Genomic DNA, 25,792 nt, shown 5'->3' on the forward strand with positions numbered 1-25,792 from the left:
GAGATGTGACATTTTCTTAGAGTTTTTCACTATAGCAAAAAAAGTTAGATGTGACATTTTCTGAGAGCTTTTTACTGTAAAAACCTAAAACTAAAAACTCGAATCGGTAAAATGAACGAGGCTATGATTTCAATTTCATTTCTCTAACTCTATCCTACATCAGTTAATTTTATAAATATTTTGCAATATTTCAATGTATATTTAGGTCGAACATACAATGAAAATATAACGACGTTACCAGATTAGTCTTAGTTAGGGGTGGTAATTTGGGTTATGATACGAAATACAATTCGAAACCCGCACGAAATTAGTGGGTTTGAGTTTACTATAAATAGATTTGAGTCATAATCGAGTTGACACGATTAATAAACGAATTGAGTTAGGGTTGACCTCCTAACATAAAGTGACACGATTTAACACGATTAATTATATGTGTCATCTGCAATTTAATGATATGTGATATAACGTGAAAGTTTATATAACATATTAAATACAAATAATATGAATTTTAATATTTATAGGTAAAATTCATTTATTTTTTTAAGGAAAAGATAAATTGACTAATAAACATATTAAACATGTCATGATCGTGTTAAATAAGTAATTGTTATATTAGTTATTTATTCAGTATATTAATTTAAACGGGCTGTGCAGGTTGACACGATTAACACGATTAATAAATAGGTCGTGTTTGGATAATATTTTTGACATGTTTAATAAACAGGTCGTGTTTAGGTTGATATTTTCTGACACAATTAATAAACGAGTTAACACAAACACAATTCACTAACACGAATTGACACCCTTAATCTTAATAAATAAATAAATAAATATGAAATACAGCTGTTTTTTTCCCTTTTTCTCTTTCTTTTTTTTATGATAAAAGATACAGCTACTTTGATCGGCTGTTTTCCTAATAAAGCCAAAAAGTTTATTTAACTAATTGGCCTCTTAGCATCCATCTAATATGAAATTAGTAAAGTCCAACACGCTTTACAGAATTTCCACATATGAGAAGCCTATCATGTTTCCCAAAGCTTTGTGTGGGGCATGCATTTGATGTATTACTAAAGATTATTTTTAGAATATGGCTATATATTTTCAAGACACCGCAGTATTCTTTGGAATATTATCAAAAAGAAAAACATTATATTTGAAGGGTATAGGATCTCCATGTTGTTAAAATCAATAAGTTTTTAATCGTTAAATTTGATTAAAATCATATCAAATTAAAAATAAATATACAAAATAAACAGTTTAAGTACGCATTTAACGGTTGAAAAGATAGACTGTGTTTGAAATTATTTTCGTTTTTATTTTTCACGTTTTTTGAGAAAAAAAAATGAAAATAAAAAATAAACGACGTTTGGTATAATTAAAGATAAAAAACGGAAATAAAAATGATTTTTTAGTTTAGTGTAAAATGAGAGAGAAATGAAAAATGACTTTTAGTTATTTTTCATTTTTTATTTCCGTTTTCTCCTCTCTCAAATAGAGAGAGACATTAATAGATTTTTTATACTAAAAACAATCTATTGAAAAAACTACTAAACGCATTTTTAAAAATAATTTCTATCTGAGATTATAAACGTTTTAATTTCTATTTTCATACAAAAAATAAAATCATTTTAGAACAAATTTCAAACGCATTCATAATTTTTTTTGGTAGTTATTTTTCGTGTGCCTACTTGATAAACTCTCAAAAAGAGTTAGCCACATCTTGTTCCATGGAGGCATGGATCATAACTCAAGGAAGTTAATGGTGATGTTGAACTCGATGGACCTGGTCCTGGAATGGTCAAGTTTGGCCGCAAACAGCCTAAAATAATTCATCTTGATGACTTGGGACCCACGTGTACCGCCCTAGTTGCAAAAAAGCATTACGACTACGATATTCAAACTGATATCTATTTCGCTTTCTTTTTTTTTCCCCCCTTTTTTTCTTGAACTGATATCTATTATTTTTTAGTCCCGTTCATTTTGTGAATTTGAATTTTTAATTCGAGTTGAGATGTGATATTTTCTGAGAGCATTTCACTGTCGCATAAAAAGTTAGATGTGATATTTTTTAAGAGCTTTTAACTGTAAAAATCTATATCTGAAAATTTAAATTTGTGAAATGAATGATGTATTTGTTTGAAAACTCAAATCAATGATTGAAAAACTTAGGACCCGTTTGGTTCATGGATTAAAATCATGAGATTAGAATAATTTTTGATTTACGTGTCTTTTATAAGAGAAAACACTGTAGCGAACCATAAATCATGATTCGAATCAAATAACGAATCCTCCCATCAAATTGGCTATTAAAAATATCGTCCAATTTTTTAACAGCTGAATTTTGATTGGATTTTATTATATTTTTTGTGCTATTATGTTTAGCAAAAAATAAATAATAATAATCTTCTCTTTATTTTTTCTTTCTTTCTCCTAATAAATTATATTTTTTTCCCAGTAGTGAAACCGCCCTTTTTTTTTTTCCCTGGTATAATGTCCGAAATTTCTTTGGTGCCAAGTCAGACTATCTGTCACAGGTGCTAGCTTATGTAATAAAGCAGGATAATAGCAGAGAAGAAAGTATAACATTAAAAGAGGACAATCCCCATCAGACCGACCAAACAATAAATTATTGTTGTTCTGTGCCGCCCATGCATTCGTGGTTGTTGCAACTTGGTTTTATTTTCCTTAAAAAGTTGATTTTAACCCAAAAAAAAAAATTAAAGTTATTTAGAAAGGGGATTTAACGTAGGAATTTCCCACGGCTCTTTTTTTTTTTTTTTTTTGTTCAGTGGGTCAGATATTGCATGCAGCACGCAATTTATTAGCTAACAAGGTTTTAGAATTGTGAAACAATAAAAATAATCAGAAATTCTTTCTATATGCTTTGTTGACTTTAAGGTGGCATTGAAATTCTTATAATAAAGAGGAGGTTATCCTGATTCCCTTTTGCTGAAATCACATTGAAATTTTATCAGAATTCTTTTCACCCAAAAATATATGGGGCCTTGAAATTTCTAAAATTTCATACATTTTTGTCCTTGAGCATTAATACTTGATTTAAAAGATGAAGTTTGCCACCGTAATATTCCTAGTAAAGGGCTGATAAACATTGAGTTGATAATTTAAGGGTCCGTTTAGTTTGTTAATTTGAATTGAGATGTGATTTTATGTGAAAATTTTTTACTGTACTTAAAAAGTTAGATATGACTGTTTCTGTGAGTTTTTTACTGTAACAAACTCGAATCGGTGAAGTGAACAGGACTTAAAAATAATCTTAAAATATTTTCACCATAAAATTTGAGCCGAGACATCTCATTTACCCTCTAATTTATAGGAATGAATTGAAGCTTAGATTAAGGCCCTTGATGAGGGGTAAACTTCATTGATTTATTATGACTAGTAATAGAACCTAGAAATCAGAAGGTATACTTTCTTCAATTCCTTTGAAACTTTCTTGTTCCACGTTCGTTTTGCTTGAATTGACGATTATGGCTGCTGCCAAACAATAAGAAATAAATTCAACTCGATGCGTCAATTCAGCGGTATTTTTATGAAATTAAATCAAAGAAAAATAAGAAAGGGGCAAGGCTTGGTTTGTATTTAAACATATTTCGTCAACTTCATTTGGATTTTTGCTTACAATTTGAGAATACTTGTACACTTGTACTTCAGCTTATACCTAACTTCTTTCCCTTTTAAGTTGCCTTAAATTGAAAGATAGAAATAATCATCTTCTAGGAAGCAAAGCCAAATGGCCAAATTTCACAATCAGTTTTTTTTTTTTCTTTTTTTTTTTTTTTTTTTTTTTTTTTTTTTTTTTCTGGAAGCCAAATATTTCACAATCAAGTTATAAATTAGAGTCCGTTTAGTTAGTTGATTCAAATTTTTAATTTAAATTGAGATAAAATTTTATGTAAAAATTTTTTACTGTAGTAAAAAAATTTAATGTAACTGTTTTTTAAAATTTTTTAATGTATCAAAATTCAAATTCTAAATTCACATTAATAAAATAAACGGTGGTCCACCTGATACCGATGTTCCAGAGCACACTAGTCCACCGCCCTTATCCAAAAAAATGTTTATGAAGCACTCTACGTGGGCCCACCTGATAGTAGTTCTTATGTGACGTCTACATGATCAGCGGCTAAGATTGACCACAACGTGTTAAAATCGACCGTTGGTGATCTAGTTCTGGTCTGGCACCGGCCAAGAGGGAAAGAATAAGCAAGCAGAGGATCCTGATTCATCTGCTCTTTGGCACTGGTCACTATGTGGTCAGCATTTGGCATCTAGTCTTGTGGGCTCCAATCTTTTGGGACCCACTAAATATGACAGCCATGTGATATACAAAAAATTATTGTTTTTGGAACAGCCTAATTCGTACGTGGCGCCATGTCAGGAGTGATTTCAAAGTTGGGCCTCTCTTGCTAAGCTGAGAGTGAATCTGGCGATGTTTCATCATATGCAAGCAAAGCAGCCATGCCTTGCATGTATAATAATAGAGCAAACCCCTTTTGTCGTATAAGGCTATGTTTTGGTTTCTATCTTCTTACTGCACCGTCAGTTTAGACCCCCTCATTTTATCAATTTGAGTTTAAAATTTAAGTTTTATTACAGTAAAAAATAGTTACATTTAATTTTTATACTACAGTAAAAAATTATCACATAAAATTAAATCTCAATTTAAATTAAAAACTCGAATCAACTAATTAAACGGGTCTAACACTCTTAAAAAGAAATTTTTTTAAAATGTATTAAAAAATAATATGTTAAGTTATATTATCACATCTTAAAAATAATAATAATAATAATAATAATAACAAAAAATTATTAAAATCTATTTAAAATCACATCAAATTAATTTTTTTTTTCTCAAAGTGAATTTTACTTTATTTGTACGGATAATTATGTTGTAGTTTTCCCTTCCCCCCACCTCGACTCGAGTATAAAATTTGCCTCAATCTTATCCAACACCTGGTCAACTTTTTTCTCGGAGAGGGTTGTCAGAGATCATATTGGAATTGACATCTTTTATATTATTTACAATTTTGAGTGTCGTTTACGTATGGGGCTTAATTTAGTCACAAGATAAGCATGCTTCCAATTCTGTAGTTTTCAGCCGAATACTACCAATATAAACTCAGACAAGTGAGTTTTTTATTTGGAGCTTTCCAATTTCCATGGTTCTTAGGTAGAATATGGTTCTATTAACCAAAAAAAAAAAAGTAGCATATATTTCTAAAGTTAAATACGAAATCACATCAAAATAAAAAATATATACAAAACTAATAAAATCGGATATATATTAAACATTCAAAACAAAACGCTACTAATAGGGTAGTTTTTCATACCTTGAGTAAAATTCTCATTTTTAATTTTTTTTTCCATTAAAAAAAAACCAAATAAAGGATGGCATTAGCTGACAAGAGAGGCAGGTCTGGGCTTTCCATTTTGGAAAAACGAGTTTAAAGGCTTACGTAATTTTCAAAAGTTGGGCCAGGCCCAGACGACCCAAAACCAGGATGACGATTGTGCCATAAGCGACGACATTTCTGTGCCGGTGATTGTGCCCCTGACTGGCTCCAGTCCCAGTGTCAGTCCCCAGAATAATAACGCCAAAACAGGGGCAAAATCGGAAACCCACACCAAATCCAAAAGCGCGGGAAATAGAGCCGTTGCTCACTAAAACTCCCCAGTTTTGGCGCCAATTTTGCCTTTCACACGGTTTGGGGCTGCCCGTGATTTCTCCGGGCAGCTGCCCCTGCCCTGCCCCGTTTCTCATTATACTCTTTTTTTAGCTTTTTATCAAATTGCTTGGCTTTAAGACCAATCAATTTATTATATACATCTCATTCCCAAACGTCGTGTCTTTCTCATTTATTTATTTTTGGCAAAAAAAAAAAAAAAAGAGAAAGAAAATTACTTTCCTCACTTATTCATTCATTCAAAGCCCTTTTCTTTTTTTTTTTTTTTTATTCCTCTCTTAAACCCTCTTCTTTCCCTCTCTTTTTTCTTTCCTTCTTAGCCGCCTCAAAGACCTTCAAAGACAGAAAGAAAACAAAGAAAAAGAAGAAAGAAGCAAAGACCCTTTTCTCTTATTCCTCTGCTTATTCTTTCTCAGCTAAGTTTCCGTCGTTTTTAATCTGATTCCTTGATCAAAATCCAATCTTTTTCTCTTCTCCTAGCCAAAAAAAAAAAAATTCTTGGGTTTATTCTGATTCCCACAAAAAAAAAACAAAAAAAAAAAACCTACAAATTTTTTCTTTCTTTTTCCATGGGGTTCTCAAAGAAATCTCAGATTGATGGAGGCTTAGAATCCGAAGGCAGAAAGTGGGTGATCGCCGGAATTTCCGTACGGAGCTCTCTGAAGCCGATAAACACGAAACCCCGAGGGAAAGACATCGAAGAAGACGACAACGAGGAATCGTGTTCGACGACGCCGACGGAGAAGGAGGCAAGAATTCCTGAGAGGCTGCCGTGCCCGCCGGCTCCGAGGAAGCGGCGACCGGCTTTGAGATGTAACAATAATAGTTTCAATGGCGTTAGAGAGTTCTTTACTCCGCCGGATTTGGAAACAGTGTTCATACGCCGGCAAGTTGAGAAAGCAAATTGACTTTGAGAGATTTTCAGACTAGCTAGCAACATAAGAAACAAGTTATAAGTAGAGTTAGTGAATTAGAAGTTTTCTTTTTCTTGTTTTTTTTTTTTTTTTCCTATTCTCTCTTTTGTGTTTTTTATTTATCTTTCTATGTTAATCTTCTCTTCTCTTCTCTTCTCTTCTCTTCTCTTTCTGGGTATTAGAGAGAGGAGCTGGTAATGTACAAAGATGTGATATTTATGCAATGAACAATCTAATTTAGGTTGAGATACTTCTGAATGATTAATATTTTTTTTTTCCTTTTAGAAGTTTGAGAATATAAGTTATTTTCTTCTTTTAATCTCGCTTTCTCTATATATGCTTGGCTTGAGTTTGAGGTTATAAATTCATGTATTTGAGTCGTTGAGTGGAAAACATTAATAGCAATCCCTAATGTTTCTGTGTCACTCATATCCATGATGTGTTTGTTGTTCTTGAACTAGACATTACTGGTCATAAAGTTAATATCATTTTCACTGTTCATTACAAGTTTGCAGTTCCTCAAGTAAAACATGGATGGATCAACCAAACTCGATATCTTTGTCAAAAACAAAAAAAAAAAACAAAAAAAAAAAACAAAAAACTGTCATCTTGAACTGAACATAAGTCTAATTCTTTTCAACAAAAAAAAAAAGATCAAAAGTGTGTGTGTGTGTGTATATATATATATATATATAATATTTTCTCTTCCTTTCAACTCTTTTGCACCAGCTTGCATGGACATGGAATTTAGTAGACCCAAAAGGACTAGTTGCCAGAGTAATTCATCAAGCCTGCTTAAAATCTCTCTGCTTCACACTCTTTGGTAGTTGGTACTCTCTTTATATTTCTCTCTCTAAGTCATCACCAATATGTAAGATATATTTTGAGCAAAACATGAAGTCAGAGTTTTTTTTTTTTTTTTTTTTTTTTTTTTTTCTCAATTAATCTCAACCTTCTTACCTCATCAGTCATCACTAACCAGTCACCTCCAATTTCTCCTCCCTTTGAGTTTCTTTGGCTATTTCAAACTCTCATACTTCTCCCAAATCTCCACATACAAACTGTACACGTGCATTTGAGCATATAATTTTCTTTTTTTTTTCCCCTTAATTACACAAGTCAATATTTGCATCCAAAGATGCCCCAAAAGTCGCCCAACAACAAAAACAAGTAAAAGTTTTTATCTTTTTTCTTGGCTGAGATGCTGCACGAATTGATTGACTGAGACAAATACCGTCATAAGCACAAGTACAACCATTTTTTTTTTTTTTTTTTTTTTTTTTTTTTTTTTATTTTTTTTCCCCCCTTATGCCCTAGCCAAACCTCTTCCCTTTAATCGTCATATGTGCCCCCACTTAGATGACCCACTTCACCTGAAAACCCTATGGCAAAGCCAGGCCAAATTCCCTCGGAATGCTTATTTGATTATTAAAGGACAAACAAACATATAGTGAGATAATTTAGAATCCTATGTGGGGTTGGAGAGCTTGTTTGCTAGAGTGTCACCAAAAACGTTCTAAAGCACATAATGATAAGGACACTATTATTGGTTTTTATTTTTTTGGATAAGATTTTTCGGCGTGATTGTCATGCTCCAAAGAGAAAAATTAATTACCTGCATGATCAATAGTGGATTTGTTCAAAAGGTGATGGGAAGCTAATTAGCACTTAATCTCAGTTGTTAATTATTAAACAAAAGGTTTCTAGGGATTAGGAATATATATATATATATATATATATGCATATATATTGGATCCCTTTAAAGAAAGAAAACAGTAAAGTTGTAGTGAAAAAATTAAGGTCTTAAGTTTTGTCAGATTGTGGTCATTGGATAAGCCACGTTGAGTAATCTCCCAGGGCAGCACATGCATGTTGTAGGTGATTTACATTTTTTTTTAAGTGAAAAAATTACTTTTTTCTTTCAGATTGTTTTGACTTTGCCCTTGTTTCCGTACAGGGAACAACATTTTTTAATTTCCTCTTTATCTCAATAATGTTTAAGTTGATTTCATAAAGAAATCAAACTTATAAGTTAAATGTATAGGATAGCACTAAATCATCCCATAATTGTTTATACGTCCATATTGTGGAAGAGGTAACGATTGTCTAAAAGACATAATTACATAGAGGAGGTTGAAAATTCTTATTCCAATACTTTATTGAGAAAATTATATCGTTGATTCGAGTTTAGATGTTATTTTATGTGAGAGATTTTTACTGTAATAAAAAAGTTAGATGTGACTATTTCTGACAGCTTTTTACTGTAACAAAACTCGAATTATAAACTCGAATTATAAACTCGAATCGATAAAATGAATGGGGCCGCTTATCTAGGTACATGAGTATGGATTTTTACCTATTATTTTTAATTAATACCCCTTTGAATAATATAGTTATTTGACTAAAAATAGTATTAATCAAGAATAAAGGGTAAAAATATAGACCTATACACTTTGAGGGTATTTGTCTACTTTTTTTCCTTTATTATTTCAATGACATTAATTTTGCCTTTTATAACACGTTTTTTTTTTTTGACTTATTTAACTTGATTATGCCGCGGAAATTTGATCAATAACTAGTTAAATTCCACATAATCTGTCAATTCAATATCTAACTTACTAGAAATCTCCAACTGGGAAATTAATAACATCTCTCTAATATTGTCGCCTTCTTGTGCAGCACTATGCCACAAAAGAAAGAAAAGGAAAAAAAAAAACTTTTTTTGGTACACAAAATTTACGTTGGATTCTAGCATGAAATAACTAATCCTGTGATGATAATGGAACTTGCTTTTAACTAAACGAAATTAATAACCTCGTACATGCGTATATAACTTTGTTTTTGCTAATTCTTGACTGAATTATTTGTCTCTGAGATTCTTATTACTTTGCTCAAAATAATACATACACGAAATTAAGTCTCATCATATTTACTTGCCATTTCTCACTGCTTACAGCTTATTACATTGACGTCCATTTTCTGTTTCCGCAAAAAGAATACCACAAGTAATTTATCACGTAGACAAACAAAAAAGGTACCATTCAGATGCCATTATCCAAGATGGAATATACTATGGCCTCGTTCACTTCGCGAATTCGAGTTTTCAATTCGAGTTGAGATGTGACATTTTCTGAGAGTTTTTCACTGTAGCAGAAAAAGTTAGATGTAACATTTTTTGAGAGTTTTTTACTGTAGAAACTTAAGACTGAAAACTCGAATCGGTGAAATGAACGAGGCCTATATTTCAATTGTTAGTATCATTCTCTAGTTTTTTAAATTTTTTTTGCTTTCTTCAAGATTTGATCCTCTTTTTTGAATTATATTCAAATTTCAATTTTGCCCTTACGTGGGGAAAAGGAGAAAAATGCTAGTTTTATTGTTCGGCTGTCCACGGCCCCTACAAAGGCCATTTCAGAAAATCTCTACAATAATATACACACGAATGTATTGAAGTATGAAAAGGACAACTCCTAGCTAATTTACTACATATTAAACACATGTTTTTAAGTGTTTTATTGGATTGAAATCAAAATAGAAGACATGCAAAAAAAAAAAAAAAAAAAGATAGAATTTAAAAAATGTTTTACGATTCAAAACATGAAAAAAATGTCTTATGATTAGTCGGATAAATTTTTTTTCACACTCTCAATTACATAAAAAAAAAAAAAGAAAAAAAAAAGAGTAACTAGCCATGTAAGTTTCAACGAAAATACAAAAGAAAATGCATGGTAGTTAGTGAAGCAAAGACTTGAATCAGCAAAGCCAATAATAGGGCATGTGTAAATATATATATATATACACACATATATATATATATATATTTGCTATTGATATTTTTGGATAAAACACTGCGGCATATAAGCCTATACAGATGTACGTATAGTATGTCACTTGTCTAATGAAGTGAAGAGGGTAGGGGAAGGGACTAGACCGGGATTAATTAATTGATTATTTATTTATTTATGATTATGAATGCTGATGTGAGATAATAATTGAGATGAGTATTAAAAATGAGAATAAATTGAGATATTTATAAAAAGGAGGAATGAGGAATCCAATGTATGAAAGAAAGGTAGTGGACAATGGACATGTACACATGGGCAGGCAAGGAATCCTAAGAAGATGAAAGATTCTGGTTTTTGGCAGGGACATTTTGACATATAACACACTTTCAATCCATTTCCATCGACTTCCGTTCCCTCTTTCTAATCTTGCTTTTTTTTTTTTTTTTTTTTTTTTTTTTCTTCCTCTCAACAAATTATTTTGCTTCTTGACTTTTTGTTTGAATTATTATTACCAGTGTCCTTTAGGATAATTTTTAATTTTTAATTTAAATTTTAAAAACTCTAATTTTATCTAATAAATTTTAAATTATTTCCACTTAATTCTTTCTATGGTATTTTCTATTAAAAGTAAATATAAAAAAATAATCCAATAATGTAGTTTTTCTATTTAAACAAACAAATAAATATAACATGTTCATACTTAACTCTTTTTTGTTATACAAACTCTCTAGAATTTCTTACAAAAGGCCTTAAATTGGACAAATTCAAAATTCAGATAGTAAAGTGAGAGTTTTCAAAGTTTACAAACTAAAAAAAGAATGATCCAAAAGTTCAAGAGTACCAATGAGATTAATTCTTTTGACGAGATTTTATTTTTATTTTTATTTTTAAAAATTAAAAAAGATAAATACCTCTTGAAGTATATATATCAAGATATATACTATTTTCTCTTAATTAATAACCTCGAATGACTATATTAGCAAAATAATAGTAATTAAGAATGAAAGGATAAATTCTGTTTTTTTTTTTTTTTTTTTTTTGGTTTCACAGCCCAAAAACCCAAACCCACTTTTGGGTTTGCCCTGCCCGAGCTGCCCTGAGATTTTGGCGGGAAACAAACCCTAGGCCAAACTATTTTTTTTTCATTCTCCGTTTCGCGCCAAAAGCTTGTTTTGTAGCCCGCGAAATGCGGGCTTTGACGGCTATATCGTACGACGCAATTAGAATTTATTTATTTTTCTCTTTCTGTTTATTTTAGTTTTTATTTAAAGAAAAAAATCATAAAATTTGAGGTGATGATTTCGTCACTGGGTCCCACAAGATCTGTATACTGACCTTCAGAACTCAGCAGTGGGTATCCGATGATGTTGTATACAACATACGCTAAAATAAACACAAGTCTCTGAGCTTAATCTCACGCGTCACTCTGCTGACTTTTCTCCATTGTCGTTTGAGTTGACAGGAAACAAGAGTTTTTTTTTTTTTTTTTTTTTTTTTTTTTTTTTTTTTTTTTTTCTCACTAGCGGACAGAAAATTAAAACTTAGGACACGTTTAGTTCATAGATTAGAATCACGTGATTAGAATTATTTTTAATTTATGTATATTTTTTATGAGAAAAAATATTATAGCAAATTATGAATCATTATTCAAATAATGGTTTGAATCCTCCAACTAAACGTCTCATTAGTTTCCTTTTGTCAAAGAGCAATAGTAACATTCTACTTTATTAATCAATTTTTATATCACATAAGGTGATTATTAAGTAATTATTTTAATTTTGTTAAGGTAGGTAAAGAAAAATGAGTTAAATTTTGCCTAAATAAACTTATAAAAAACCACAGTTTTTTATTGAACTTATCATAAAATTTCGTATAAAACATTTAATAAATAACTTAGGGAAACACCCATATTACATCATGTTTTCTTCTTTCAAGAAAAGTTTTCTATTTAGGTATTGAAAATTCTATGCAGTAATGAACATGTTATTTTGCGTTCAATGGAGGACAGCTTTACATTAAGAATAAAATATCTATTCGTGAGAATAAGACTGCAGAGGAAAACTTTTACCTTAAAAATATCCCGTTCGTTTCGCCGATTCGAGTTTTGTTACAGTAAAAAACTCTCAGAAATAATCACATCTAACTTTTTTACTACAGTAAAAAGCTCTCACATAAAGTCACATCTTAACTCAAATTAAAAAATCAAATTAACGAACTGAACGGCCCCCTATTTTGAATAAATTAATTCATTTGTGTGATGTTCATATTCGTAACACCCTCATGAATTTTATTATTCTCGTCATTATTACTATTGGTATTTAGTACTCAGTAACCTGCTAATTATCACTCAATTAGTAGTAATTTATTATTGTAACTTATGGCTTTTGGCCTCTCTTATTTTATGATTTTGGACCTATATAGCCTTTGAGAGAGTGTATTCTAAGCAACAAGATGACGAATAAGAGAGAAAATTGATGACCTTAAAAGTGTATGGGTCTAAATTTTTACTATTTATTTTTAATTAATATTTTTTTATTAATATAGTTATTTATCTAAAAAAAATATTAATCAAGACTAAACGATAAAAATAAATATACATACACTTTTAAAAAGTATTTATTAAGATTTTTTTAAATGTAATAAAAAAGTCTTCTTTCTATTTCCCTTGTGTCTATCTATTTTACTCAGGCCTTGCAATTTAACTATTTTTTGCATTTGTTTTAGCCAATTTGACGTTTTGACTTTTATATTATGTAATAAACCGAATTACAAAATAAATAAATAAATGAGGAAAAAATAACATGCCGTCTAATTGGGCCCCTCAAAGACCGCGTTTTTCTTAAAGTTGAAAGCATATGGACCAAAGAAACGATGGGGCCCCGGTCAAAGAAGAAAGAGAAAGTTGAAGTCGGTGAGGAACTTGGGCCCAAATTTGTTTTGGTAATAGGCCTTAGTATTCCCAAACTTCAGGAGGCAGGGTTAGGACGGATGATTTTACTACCGGGATTGGGCCGAGTAATTCACCGGGTTTTACGTTCAAATTATGCTCAAATTTTTCACAATGGTTACACATTTGAATACCAGCTCTTTAACGGCGGTATTACTCAGTGAGGGATATATTATGGCTATTCTGTCATAATTTTGACAAATACTATTTGAAAGTGCATAAGTTAAAATTTTTACCTTTTATTTTTGATTCATAACCTTTTTAGTCAAATAATTACATAAAAAAAATATTTATCAAAAATAAAGAGTTAAAGTCTAGACCCATATACTCTTAAAGGTAAATTATGTAATTTTCTCTTATGCTGCCCTGGCCTCTAAACTTGTTGGCAGCTTTTCCTCCCAAAAAAGTTGAAGTTGTTGCTTTTAGAATAAGTCTCACATAGGCTAGAGATGTTCGCTTGCCACTTAATTATATAGACTACTTTAGAACTTTGTTCGTTTTCTAAAACAATGTTCATTTTACCGATTTGAGTTTTCAATTCCAATTTTGCTATAGATAAAAGCTCTCAGAAAGAGTCATACCTAATTTTTTTCTACTACACTTAAAAACTCTCACATAAAGTCGCATCTCAACTCGAGTTGAAAACTCAAATCAACGAACTAAACGGGACCTAATTCTATCTTTCCGAATTTGGAAATTTTGTACTTCTTATGTCTTTATTTCCAAGTTGTCTTGTTAATCATACTCCACGATCTGCTAATTAAGCAGCTCAAGGTTGGGTAAACATGTTATTAGGATTCATGAAGATATCGTGTGCCACCCAAACAATTCTCGGGTTGGGTGCGTCAACTTGAGCCTTTCGTAGGGTCTCATGTAGAGCTGACCCGATCGGGTTAAATTGGGTGGGTTAGTTGGGTTGCTCGGGTCGCTGGGTTAGATGTATAGCCCTAAATTGTGTGGTTTTGTGCAATTCCTTAATTTAATAACTGATACAATTCTTTTCTTGAAGACAAAAGAAAAAAAAAATTGTATATTCCTCTAATTTACTCCAACCTATGAACCAAAATGAAAGCATTAAGAGAAAAATAAGAAAAGTAAACTATTATTTGTTTTAATAACCTTCTTCCTAGTTTCCTAGAGCTACTATTGGGTTATTTTGTGGCAAGTAAAGTCACACTTGGCATCACATTTAAACCCCCACAAAAAAAGGGGAAAAAATTCAGTGGAATCGCCAAATTCTCAACCCCCTCCTCATCAACCCCGAGAAACCTCATTGTTAGAGGCATCGCCACCACAGAAGGCGACAAGCAATTCACTGTAATCCCGAACTGTCCCAGCTCGATCACCACATTTTTTGATAGTCCCACCACAACAAGCTTCGACGTTGTGAGCGCGTGCATCGCCACACCCCCGACACACGAACCTGTGCTCGTAGTCGAGATGATGTTGCCACTCCTCACAGGGATCATTGGCCCGAGCGGCGTGTTTATGCCAAGGAAGACCCTGGTAACGTCCACGCCCAGCACGCTCTCGAAATCAGCCTTCTTGTTGTCGATTATACAGGGCTTGTACTCATCAATTATGCCGGCATTGTGAACATATGTCTAGCTTTCCGTAGGCCTTGATGGCTTTGTCCACGGCGGTTTTCACTTGGGATTCGTCCGTGACATCGCAATGGACATATTAGTACAACACGGACGTGTAAATGCACCTAATAATTATCATAATTATGGTTAAAAGCGAGAGGTCAGACAGAGAAAACAAAAGTACTAGAGATGAGGAGAGAGACGTTATTGGCCACCCACCATTCATTAATTGAAGGCTTTACTATAAGCAACAGAGATGTACAATATACATCTATGATGTGTCATAAAGAAGCTCAGAATTCAGAATAGTAGTCCCTCCAAAAACATAGGAACTACCAATTAGTAATTTATTCATAAATAAAAGTGAAAGCTTAGAAAGGAAGACCACCTTATCAGGCGATAGGTTTTGGCACCTTACACCATAAGGGATATGAGAATGATCCCTTGACAGATATTTTAAGTAACTTAATATATCAGTAAGCTCAGTTCTGAAATTCATGGCAGAAGGCAAGATAACTTTGTGTTCTTTAACTTGTACAACCAAAGGAAGAGTGACTAGAAACTCTAACATGGAAAAAAGGATGTTCATACTTTAAACTTGCAACAACAATCTCTCCTCAAGCAAAAATTGAAATAAAATGATCTCTCTACTTTCATTTGCAGCAAACATCAAAGGAATGCTTCTGATTTGATTTGAGAAGCGTTGGAAAAAAAGTTAACCCAGATAAAACTAATATGTTCCTTTCACAAGTTAGAGGAAGCTATGAGCTAACAAAAACTAAATTCTGGTCACTATAACCAAAAGGACTGGCTTTACAGTATGGAAAGTCCCTTTATCAGAACAAAGGACCAACTTCATAGTCATATTTATATTTCATATTTTCTCTTCAAATGCTCTCTCAAAGTAACTCTACACCCCCAAAGGTATGTCTCCGCCAATTGGAAAAGAATCAGAAACAAGATATATAAACATTTAAAAAGAAGCATCAGAAACCTATAAATTTACACGACAAGGGAAAAAACATTAACTGTAAAGGCAAATGATTTTCCAAATGATCCATTCTATGTCAAACCGAAATCTACAAGTGTAAGCTTATTGCAGCGGCTGATAACATAAATTAGTATTGTCTCATGTCCAAGCAGAGAATTTAATAAGAATCTGTCTGCGCAATGCTCTTCTATCAGAATGGCAATTTGTATTATTATCATAACTACAAGGACGTGAATTGCAGTTTAAACGATGAATTCAGGGCATGTTTGGTTCACTCTCACCATTTATTCAAGTTAAATATCGAAATTCTTGTTCTTCAATTTAGTATGATTGGATAACCAAGAATAAGAAACCTCAAATCAATGTACAATTATGATGTAAAGGTAGACTACAACATGAAAAGAAGACGATAGTGCTTGGATTAGAAACTCTTTCAAGAAGAGGCACCACCAATATTACAAAAGATTTGTACTTTTTTCATTGACAGAGAGAAGAAAATGTTTAACTTAACTGATGTCCCATATATTATTAAAAAAAAAATCAAACATTTTAATACAACATAATCATTTCGAGCAAAAAAGTTGCTCTTTTTTTTGTTGTTGTCTGTTCATAGCATAAATATAAAACATTTACAATCATAATACACAACAAGTGGTATGATATGTACCTGTCTCATTTGAAACATTTTATTCACATAACTTATCCATTTCCCGCAAATAAATTATCCGCAAATCAGTAAACTTCAATGAACTTAACCGATGCCCAAGTCTTAGCAGCATCCGAGAGTTTGCTTTCCTCCACCTGAACCCTCCTCAACTTAGGAGAATTCATAACAAACAACTCAACCGCCTCAGACTCAATCCCACAACAATACATTAAATCAACATCCTCCAACCTTTTGCAGCTCCTAGACATAGTAACCATGGCAGAACTAGTGAGCCCTTTGCACCCTCTAAGCTTCAAATCAACCAATTCATGACAAGAAACCAACATGGAAATGAACTCTTTATCCACCAACATTTCATTATAAGACAAGTCCAGTTTCCTCAACTGCTTCAAATTCTGTCCCAAAGTGGCCAACAACCCGGATTCTCTTTCGACCACATCGCAGTTTATTAGCGCCAATTCTTCAAGCCCGGAACTCATTGCACTCCCAACGGCCTTTAGGCCTTCACCACTTACAAGGCAGCAACTTTGGAGCCTCAGACTAGAGAGAGTTTTGAAGCTGATTGAAGCAGCAAAAAGATGGTCATTGTTGAGGTCTAAAGGCAAGCGAAGATCAAGCCTTTGGAGCTTAAAACGGCATTGGCTAAAGAATCTAAGAAGACCCTCTTTACTACCACCATCATAGACCAATAAAGACAAAAGAGAATTGCAATTCTCAGCAAGTTTTAGGAGAACCCCATCAACTATAGTCCTACAAGTTCTGAGCTCCACTTCTTGGATTCCCTTCAAACACCTAACAAATGACGAAAATGACCCTCCATCGCCTAAGCCCTGGCAGTTCCTTAACTGTAACTTCCTCAGGTTGTTGCAGCTCCTCCATAGCCAACCCAAGCCCCAGTCACCCATACGAATTCCGGACAGAGAAAGAGTTTCTAAACTCAATTCTGAGTTAAATTCTTCATTTTCGGAATACCCGTATTCTTCGGCGTTGTTGACTTCGATTTCGGGGTGTACCCAGATGGACAATTCTTTCAAAGAAGGGAAATTGGGAAGCCATGAGAGGAAGAGAGGGCGGGAGAGGTTGATAGAGAGAGAGGTGAGGTGGGTGCAGGTTTTAGAGAGAGAAAGTAAGGAGGAGAGAGAGACGGGGCAGGCCAAGAACCTGAGGCCGTGAAGGTGGGGACAGAGGGAAGAGATTAAGAGAAGGAGGTGATCGGAGAAAGCGGTGGTTGTGGCGGTGGTGGCGGGGGTTTCGGAGGGGAGGAGGAGAGAGAGAGAGAGGAGGAAAGGGTAGTGAGAGAGGAGGGAGGAGAGAGATTGGAGAGTTGTGGGGTTGGGGAGAGAGAGGCGGAGAGAGAGAGAAGTTCTGGAAGTCCGGTAGAGTTGGAGCCAGCGCTTGGAGACCAGAGAAACCGAGGAGGACGAACATGGCGGAAGTTTCTGGAAGATTTCTTGGAGAAGCTCGTCGCAGAGCAAGTTGTCCATCTCTCTAAAACTCTCTCTCTCTCTAAGAATTCTTGCTTTTGGTTCTTCTCTTCTTCATGCGCTTTCTCTGTTTTAAGCTTTCTGGTTAATGTCTATTGTTTGCCACCTACCGCAAACGGAAAAGGAGTTAGCTTTAATGCTTGCTTTGTTGAGCCTTTGCTTTGTTTTTGACAACTTGCCTTTGGGAAAACAAAAAGAGGGAGAGGGAGAAGGGTGTTTGTGGAATTTCGTTGTTTTTTTATTTTTATTTTTATTTTTATTTTTTACACTGAAAGGAGAGTCAACGTTCCAATAAGCGGTTGTGTGTGTGTGTGTGTTTTTTTTTTCTCAATTATTATTCTGTTTTTGACATTTTTAATAGTAAAGAAATTTAGAACGATATTAGAGTAATTACATATATGTTTATTATGCAGAGATGAAAAATGAATGTTAAAAAATTGTGATATTTGCATACAAGTCTATAAAATAACGTGTAATGATATTTTCATTCTTTGTTAACCACTCATAAAAAAAAGTACATTTATAATAATATTATCTCAATAATCATAAAATATATCTACTAATAATATTATTAAATTAAAGACATATTCTAAATATGGAGTATAAAAGTGATCATTTTGTATAAATACTTCACGAATTATCGTATTAGATAATACTCTATCATATTAAACATCAGAAGATAACCATTCGAAAAAAATATACTAAAAGGCAAAGAAATTTATAAAATTTAATAAAAATCTAAGAGCATCTATATCACGTGTATCTTTTTTTATTTTTTAATTATATAAAATGGTTGGTTCTGGAGATTGGAAATGCCAAGAGACATTAATTTTGTGCGAAACACGGCTATACAGCACACATATACTAAAAGCACTAATCATCACCAGGTTGGCAAATTATCAGTTGCCATTTTCTTTAGCTCTTAAGCGATAAATTGTAAAATACAAATGCTTTTGTACAATTCATTTTATCGTGAAGATAAAAGTCTCGTTCACTTTACCGATTCGAGTTTTACTACAGTTAAAATTTCTCAGAAATAGTTACATCTAATTTTTTAATTACAGTAAAAAACTCTCATGTAAAGTCACATATCAACTCGAATTAAAAACTCGAATCAGCGAACTAAACGGATGGTTACTTAACCGGATGTTCGTTTCCTATAGATGAATAAAGAAAGAAGTTGGATAACTCTTGGGGATACCTATTTTTTTTTTTTTTCCCGGTTCGTTCCACACTATTTTGGGACCAGATGAGAAAGAAGAAGATTGTTGTTGAATGTTTGACTGTTTTGGGGATTTATTTTGATCGGATAAGTACGTTTTTCAATCTTAACTAGACGTGGTCAAACAAGAACAAAGAGAGATTTCTTTTGTCGTGGAATAAACAAAAGAGATGGTTCATTCCTTTCCTCCAAAAAAGGATAAAAAAAAAAAAAAGAACGATCGTCGATCAATGCGTTCAAGGCCAAAAAAGATAAAAAAAATAAAAAAAATTAAAGTTTCACATCACACGTGAAACTAGTAACATACTTTTTAAAATCCAACTTAACTTAAAAAATTAATATATTTTTACTAATTTAAAAGATTAATTTATTAAATTTTAAGTTCTTCCACGTATATAAACTATTTTATATCCCTCTTTATTTTCTACGTGAGACAATACATACACATATATTTTTTTAATAATATCTCCCTCATGTGTGTACTTATTGAGCCCCTTTCGAACTAAAATTTCTAGCTAATACGTTTCTATGCTATATCGTCATTCTCTTTGGAAAACGCATAAAAAACGCAATGCATAAAGTGTTATTATCAACTTCTAAAAACGCAAGTATTGGCAATTTTAATTTTCATCTTTTTTTAGGCCAAAGAAATTTTATCTTATTAACTGCCAGACAAACCACATGATTAACAATCCATTCTTTGAAAGCAACGGACAAATGTTCAGGTGAAGGCTGAAGAATCAGCACCACAAGCAGAGTAAGAAATGAACAAAAATAAAAAAAATAATAATAATAATAAAGCCACCGGCATATAAAATTTCAATGAGAAAGGAGAACCTCTCTCTCTCTCTCTCCTCTCTCTCTCTCTCTATATTTCATTCTATGGCCTAAATTCCTTACCCTTTTGAGTGGGTGACGAATATGGCCTATTTCCAGCATCTTCTTTGATAATCAGTTTGAAAAGGAAATTGTTCTGATTGGATGGGGGATGATCTCACATCATCAACGAGGCCCCTAGTCCTCATCAGTCCTCTTTACTTTCAATTAACTTTATCATAGCTGCGAGCCTCCAACAAGCAACTATTTTTTGTTGCTTTTTATTTGTATATTTATTTTATTTATTTTTAGTAAGCACTTCTTTTTCTTTTTTCTTTTTTTGGTTGAATCTATTCCTAAGAAAATGTCTACTTAACCATATTCTAAACATAAGAAAATGTCTGCCTTCATTTTACAACTTCTCTCCCACCAAGAAGTTTCATTGTGTGAAGTGAGAGAGAAGAGAGAGAGAGAGAGAGAGAGAGAGAAGAAAAACAAATCAGAAAAGTAATGCAACCGTTACAAATATTATTCATTTAGAGCGATACTACTTGCTCAGCAATAATACAAGTCTCAAGGTCGAGGACAAAAATTTAGATGGAACCCTCAAAAAGGCTCTTTGTATGAAATTCTCTAACCCAGAAATTAGTACTCAATGGAATTCCAAAGTAGCTCGGGTTTAGTTGTTCAGGCGTTCATAAACTCCACTCAGAAAAAAGCTCAGTGGTAGTTTAATTTAAAGTGAACGAGCTAATACAATGCAGTGATTAAGCATTCTAACAGTTCTCACCATATGAGGATGAACAACCTTTCTAAAGCTATCAACGCAGAGGATCAACAAAACAAGTTGACAGATAGCCAGATAGGCTTCCTCAGAGCGTGAGTTTCGGGTGATCGTAGAGCCCCTTTCCGCCCCGAAAAGATACAGAATGCCTTCTAGTTTCAGTTTCAGTGATGAAAAATCACATGCCTGATGGGACGTATACTCTAACTAGCCAGTACTTAAAACTTCAGCTAAGACATGACATCAACACAATAATGCTCTCAATCTTCTGATTTGCCGATCCAACCAATCAACAATACATGAAGAGTTTGACTACGACGTGTCAACAATGATGAAAAAGAATGTGAATGCACAATACCCAGCATGGAAGGTGAACCATACCTATATAGAGGTAAGTAGCACTGCTCCAAGCCCAAAGAGATTCCACCCAGCACCAGAAGTCACCAACATTAATGCTGTTGAAACCTTCAAAAGCACCTTTCAGCAACACAAAAGTAACCGGTGGGAATCCAATAAGGCAAAAAACTAGATTATATGCGAGTCTTGAAAGAGTACTCAAGCTGCCAACTCTAATATCGCGTCTCATTGGCTGAGCCATCAAACACATTGGAACCAACAATAACCCACCAAGTTCTGCTGTAGAAAAGTTAATGACTGACATGAGACACAAACCAATGAAGGTAGCTGACATGGTCACTGATTTCAAAATAGCCCATTCTCTAAGATGAAGTTGAGATTCTTTGGCATGAGAAAATGGAGAAGCCAAAATCAAGAACATGATAAAAAAGCTGAGCACTGAAAGTAGAAACCAGATGATAAAGCTGACTGTTGGAGAGCGATTGGGTATTTGACAGATAAAATAAGGAAGTAACGAAACAACAGAGCCCCATAAGTGAACAACAAAAACTTTCTTGGCTGCATTAACCCATTTCAATGATCTGAGAGCAGTACCGGGTTCATCAGCAACGGTTTTTTCGTTATTCTGTGAAGAATTCAAGTTGATGGCATCGGCATACAGAGATGCTGCAACCATAGGAAGTGGTGCAACAAGGAGTGCAAAAGCAATCATGTAGACGCCTACTGACACAAATTTACCGGGAGATGTTAGTAGGTAGAGGAAAAAAGACTGGTGGAACTTCTCAAGAAGATTGTTGACAGATAGAATGACTCCTTCAATTAATCTGCATAAAAAATAACAGGACATCCCTCAGCCAAATAATAAAAAAGGAAACTATCGAGTTGACACCGACTTTTAAGTACAGGGGCCTTACTAAAGCTCCATATAAAACTATTCCTTCATTCTGCCTATAAATAAACAGTCATAGTAGTTTAAATCACCACTGACATTGTAAACACACAAGCAAATAAAACATCTATGAGGACATCAATACCATTATAAACAAAGAACACCATAAACATCAGGAAAATGACAATGAAAATAAAATGCAGATGATTCACCCTGTTTATAAAGATCAACTAACAGTTCCCATATACATGTTGCACAGGCCAAAGCAATGAATAGATGGAAACCTCCACCGCACACAAACAGAAAGCAAACAAACAAACATAATAAAACAAAATCAGAGGACGATATGCAGGATTGAAAAGTGCTTTCCAAGGGTTCTATCAAAAAGAAAATATTGTTTTCAAGAGAAGTCGAACCCTTTCTTTATGAGTTTTTCATTATTTGAGTCTCAAAAAGGGTTTCAGTGATATTCAGAAAACAATATTTAATAATGGTCGGCAATTCAATGTTTCTTTTGAAATAGAATTTGTGACAACAATAGCTTGCGCCCACGCACACATAATATTTGCCTTTTTGATGAATAGCTGAGAGATATTGTTGACTACTAACCGGCCACCCCGTAACAAGAAGTCATTTTGTCTGATGATTTTATCAACAGAAGCTCTGGGTGAAAGTTCCAAAGTAATTGCATCAACTTGGTAATCACGAAAAGCACCATGAGGACCAGTAGGAACTCCCAAAGCCTAACATAAGAAAGAATAAGCGCAAAGGAAAATAAATAAACCAGTGCATAAAGATAAGCCAAAAAAAACGAAAAGATTTCTTTCTTTTTTTTTTTTTTTTTTTTTTTAAATAAGGAAATAAGAAAAATAAACCTTGAATGAAATATAACAGTAAATATGTTTATCTGAATAAGAGAGGCAAAATAAAAGCATAGGAAATGTATTGAACAAATACAAAGAAATAGACCACCTGGTTATACAATGAACTAGCAAGTGTCGCAATGCCCTCGGTATAATCAGCTGCTGGGATACCGAATTTCCATTGGGGATTTATGCTACTCACCACTTGGCCAACTGATTCAAATAGTTCTCCCAAATTCTTGAGCCATTTGGAGTCAAGTAGAGACCACAATTTCTCAACCTTCACTCGAAACCCTTGCCTATGCACAGCTAAATAATTCACAATATTAATGAGGTCAAGGTTTGGCATCTGCCCGTTGGATGCCTCAGCATAGATGTTAAGATTATCATCGAACGTTTCACTTCTGTCCACTACCTTAATGACAAGGGCTGCAGCCATGGTCCCAGCACGTTTAAATCCATCATATATCTTTCTTCCTGTAACTGAATTGTCTCTCACATCATATAAGTAATTGATATCAGGACATGTTTCCGCATTTACTGTGTGCAGTCGAGTAAACATAGGAATGTGATAGTCTCTTAACCATGCAGAAACTGCAGCATATTCGCCATGCTGGGAATCCGAAACCAGCCAAATAATATCCTTGGCCAGCCAAGTGACTCGGGAAAGCAAGGAAAATACTGAGTATGCGGTGCCTAAGGACAAAGCCTCAGCTTGCTTAATTTTCTGCGAATTGTAAGGAGTTACCAGGACAATAGCTTCCTTTCCATCCCCACGTGGTGCTCTTGTTATTCCAACAGTGTTGACACCATGAAATGAACAACTGATGTTTCGCTCAACTGTTCCAGAATCAGGACTAGAGAAAAACTGCAACGGATGAAACTGAGTAATTTGAGGATGAAACTTGTGATAGTTCACTTCTGCACCTAAATCTTTCATATATTGTGCTATCAGTCTCTGACTCTCTCTGCACAGAATAATGAGAAGAAAAAAGGGGGGTAAGCACATACTAATATTGGATTTCACCTTTTCCACTTTACCTTTGATCCAGTTGAAGAAAGAAGGGGAATGCTAAAATTGGAAAAACAAATATTGTGCTGCCATTGCTCCTAAGTCACCAGGCAAAAGGGCATACTATTTGTGGAAATATTTAGCTAGGTGACAGAAGAAAGAGAAAATCGTAGTAACGGGCGGGGTTTAGTCTACCAAAAACAGTTAAGACGCCTTAGGAATACTTCCACCTTCTTGTACATACAATCGAATACGACACCCTTATTAATTCATAAGGGATTGTTATCGAAAAGGGAAAAGATTTGAAAAGAAAGGAGAAGAATAAAGAAAGGAATCAAACATTTGATCCAAGTGTATAATTGTCCATTAGGGATTTGAATTGCATTCCCAATTTAGTAATAAACATACAAACGAGAGGTCATTATTCTCTTTCCATGGATGAAATTTTATATGCTCTAAATTATAATCAAACAAAATTTCTGAAACACGTAAAGAATGAAACTCTTTAGCTTCCTCGAGTAATTACAAAAGCTTGGTTAGTGATAACTGATAAGCTCCACTATTTCCACAATAAGGTACTTAGATAACCAAGCCAAACTCCGTCTAAATTCTCAAAAATCTTAGAGGTGGTAACAGTTAACATGGGCCCTTAATTCTTAAAAATCCGAATAAATATTTTTAAATTCTGCTAATTTCATAGCATCAAATCAACTCAGTGCTAAAGTCGTAAATCCACTTAAACAAAAAAATGCTTTAAGGAAACACATACATGCCTGAACCTCGAGGCTTCGAATTCAAAGCAATTAAATCCTTCACAAATCTATTCGCCTCTAAGACGTCCTGATTGGAGAGCATTGGATTCGCCGAACCTTAAAAAAATACCGCCAAATGTTATTCTAATTGCATATTAATGTCTGACCTAACTGATTAATCACTAGATTAAAGCAAAACAAAATTTTTTGAAAAGAAAGCTTATAGATGAAAGAGACCTGGCATTAGGGCATTTTCTGAAATGTAGGTGTTCTTGGCGAGAATCGGTAGCAGCAAAAGAGCCAAAACACCGGCAGTGCAGCAAACGACGCTGAATAAATCCCCCAAAACCAGCAAGAAAAATACCGGGACCAGTCAAATTTTTGCTGAAATACGAGAAATTCAAATCGGATTTCAGTGAAAATATGAAAAGAGAGAGTACCTGAAGGAGAAGCTGTGGGAGATGAGGAAGATCCCCAAGCGTACGATCGGTCTTTGTCTGGGTCTAGGAGCTTCGGTTTCCGCCATAGTTACTCAGGTGTGCTTGAACGACCAGCTTCTTCAGGTTCTGTGGTGGAGATTTCAACAGAGTTTGGCGCCGGTAGAAATGGCGATCCCAGTCAGAGTAGACATTTCAGAAAGGTCAGTCAACGAGGAGATGGTCGTAGGCCGATTCAGTTTTGGATCTTACATTTGGGCTGAGCTTGGCGCCGGTAGAAATGGCGATCCCAGTCAGAGTAGACATTTCAGAAAGGTCAGTGAACGAGGAGATGGTCGTAGGCCGATTCAGTTTTGGATCTTACATTTGGGCTTTGGCCTGCTCCAGTTTGAACCCACGAGCCTGGTTCGTTTCTGGCCTATGGACGTGTATGAGATGTGATGGTAGGATGGGATCTCGATGTTTGATAAAAATAAAATAAAAAAATCTGGAGAAATATAGACGGTGCGTTTAGAATTAATTCTAAAATATTTTTATTTTTTGTATGAAAATAAAAATAAAAATATTTTTATTTTTATTTT

The 25,792-nt window shown here is 33.7% G+C and overlaps 3 protein-coding genes and 1 pseudogene across 3 annotated transcripts; 1 reads left to right on the plus strand and 3 right to left on the minus strand.

The window, feature by feature from the left end:
* Positions 1 to 5,975: 5,975 nt before the first annotated feature.
* Positions 5,976 to 6,730, plus strand: LOC21403454 (cyclin-dependent protein kinase inhibitor SMR6). Its single transcript, XM_010110523.2, has one exon. The coding sequence runs from the start codon at positions 6,275 to 6,277 to the stop codon at positions 6,611 to 6,613; it is 339 nt and encodes a 112-aa protein (XP_010108825.1). The 5' UTR covers positions 5,976 to 6,274; the 3' UTR covers positions 6,614 to 6,730.
* Positions 6,731 to 14,476: 7,746 nt separating this feature from the next.
* On the minus strand, positions 14,477 to 15,034 carry LOC21403455 (annotated as a pseudogene).
* On the minus strand, positions 14,887 to 18,226 carry LOC21403456 (F-box/LRR-repeat protein 4). The gene is made up of 2 exons (XM_010110525.2): positions 16,596 to 18,226; positions 14,887 to 15,062 (listed from the first exon to the last, which is right to left on the minus strand). Exon 1 carries the CDS (start codon positions 18,077 to 18,079, stop codon positions 16,661 to 16,663), a length of 1,419 nt encoding a protein of 472 aa, XP_010108827.1. The 5' UTR covers positions 18,080 to 18,226; the 3' UTR covers positions 14,887 to 15,062; positions 16,596 to 16,660.
* Positions 18,227 to 20,629: 2,403 nt separating this feature from the next.
* On the minus strand, positions 20,630 to 25,431 carry LOC21403457 (glycosylphosphatidylinositol anchor attachment 1 protein). The gene is made up of 6 exons (XM_024173716.1): positions 25,215 to 25,431; positions 25,012 to 25,103; positions 24,792 to 24,891; positions 23,120 to 23,978; positions 22,757 to 22,890; positions 20,630 to 22,082 (listed from the first exon to the last, which is right to left on the minus strand). Exons 1-6 carry the CDS (start codon positions 25,298 to 25,300, stop codon positions 21,224 to 21,226), a joined length of 2,130 nt encoding a protein of 709 aa, XP_024029484.1. The 5' UTR covers positions 25,301 to 25,431; the 3' UTR covers positions 20,630 to 21,223.
* Positions 25,432 to 25,792: the final 361 nt, after the last annotated feature.

This window comes from Morus notabilis, unplaced genomic scaffold (assembly GCF_000414095.1).
Source record: "Morus notabilis unplaced genomic scaffold, ASM41409v2 Scaffold39, whole genome shotgun sequence".
Taxonomy (NCBI): domain Eukaryota; kingdom Viridiplantae; phylum Streptophyta; class Magnoliopsida; order Rosales; family Moraceae; genus Morus; species Morus notabilis.